Genomic DNA, 618 nt, shown 5'->3' on the forward strand with positions numbered 1-618 from the left:
AAATCGGTCAGAAAATTCAGGATCTTCTAATAAAAAAGACGCAAATCCGTAAGAAAAATCCTGATTTGCTAATAAATAACCATCTAATGTCCCAAACAGGGAAAAATATTCTGATAAAAGAGAGATTAATTTCCCATCAAAGAAATCATCTGTTGAGAAAACAGCTTTTAATTTTTTAGAAAAGACTTGGCTATTTGATAGAACACGTGTTAATATTGGATAAAAGAGCTCATCATTTGATAAAAAAAATTTAATATTGGATAAAGGTCCTGATTGTCTGAGAAAACATATTTCAACCCTTTAAGAAAGCTATCGTCACGCGCTAAAAGAAATATTAATTTTTCATAAAATGCCTTGTTTTCCGATAAAAAATTCATGAATTTTTTTACCACAAATTTTGATAAAGAATCCTTTAATCTTTTACAAAAATCCTTTTCTTCTAATACAGCAGACTGCAATCTGCGAGAAAAGTGAAATTTTTTAAATAAAAAAGACGCCAATCCGCGATAAAAGCACTCGGTTTGTGATAAATCATCGCTTGGTGTCATAGGATTGGTCAGATATTTTGATAAAAGATCTCTTAATATCCTATCAAGCTGCTTATTATCTTTTGAGAAA

The 618-nt window shown here is 29.6% G+C and overlaps 1 protein-coding gene across 1 annotated transcript; it reads right to left on the minus strand.

The window, feature by feature from the left end:
• Positions 1 to 209: 209 nt before the first annotated feature.
• DI09_417p10 (uncharacterized protein) lies at positions 210 to 618 on the minus strand (the record flags this gene model as incomplete). Its single annotated transcript, XM_013382194.1, has 1 exon — positions 210 to 618. A coding segment is annotated over one exon (409 nt), but the record flags the coding sequence as incomplete, so codon positions are not given.

This window comes from Mitosporidium daphniae (genome assembly GCF_000760515.2).
Source record: "Mitosporidium daphniae strain UGP3 chromosome Unknown contig-415, whole genome shotgun sequence".
Lineage (NCBI taxonomy): Eukaryota > Fungi > Microsporidia > Mitosporidium > Mitosporidium daphniae.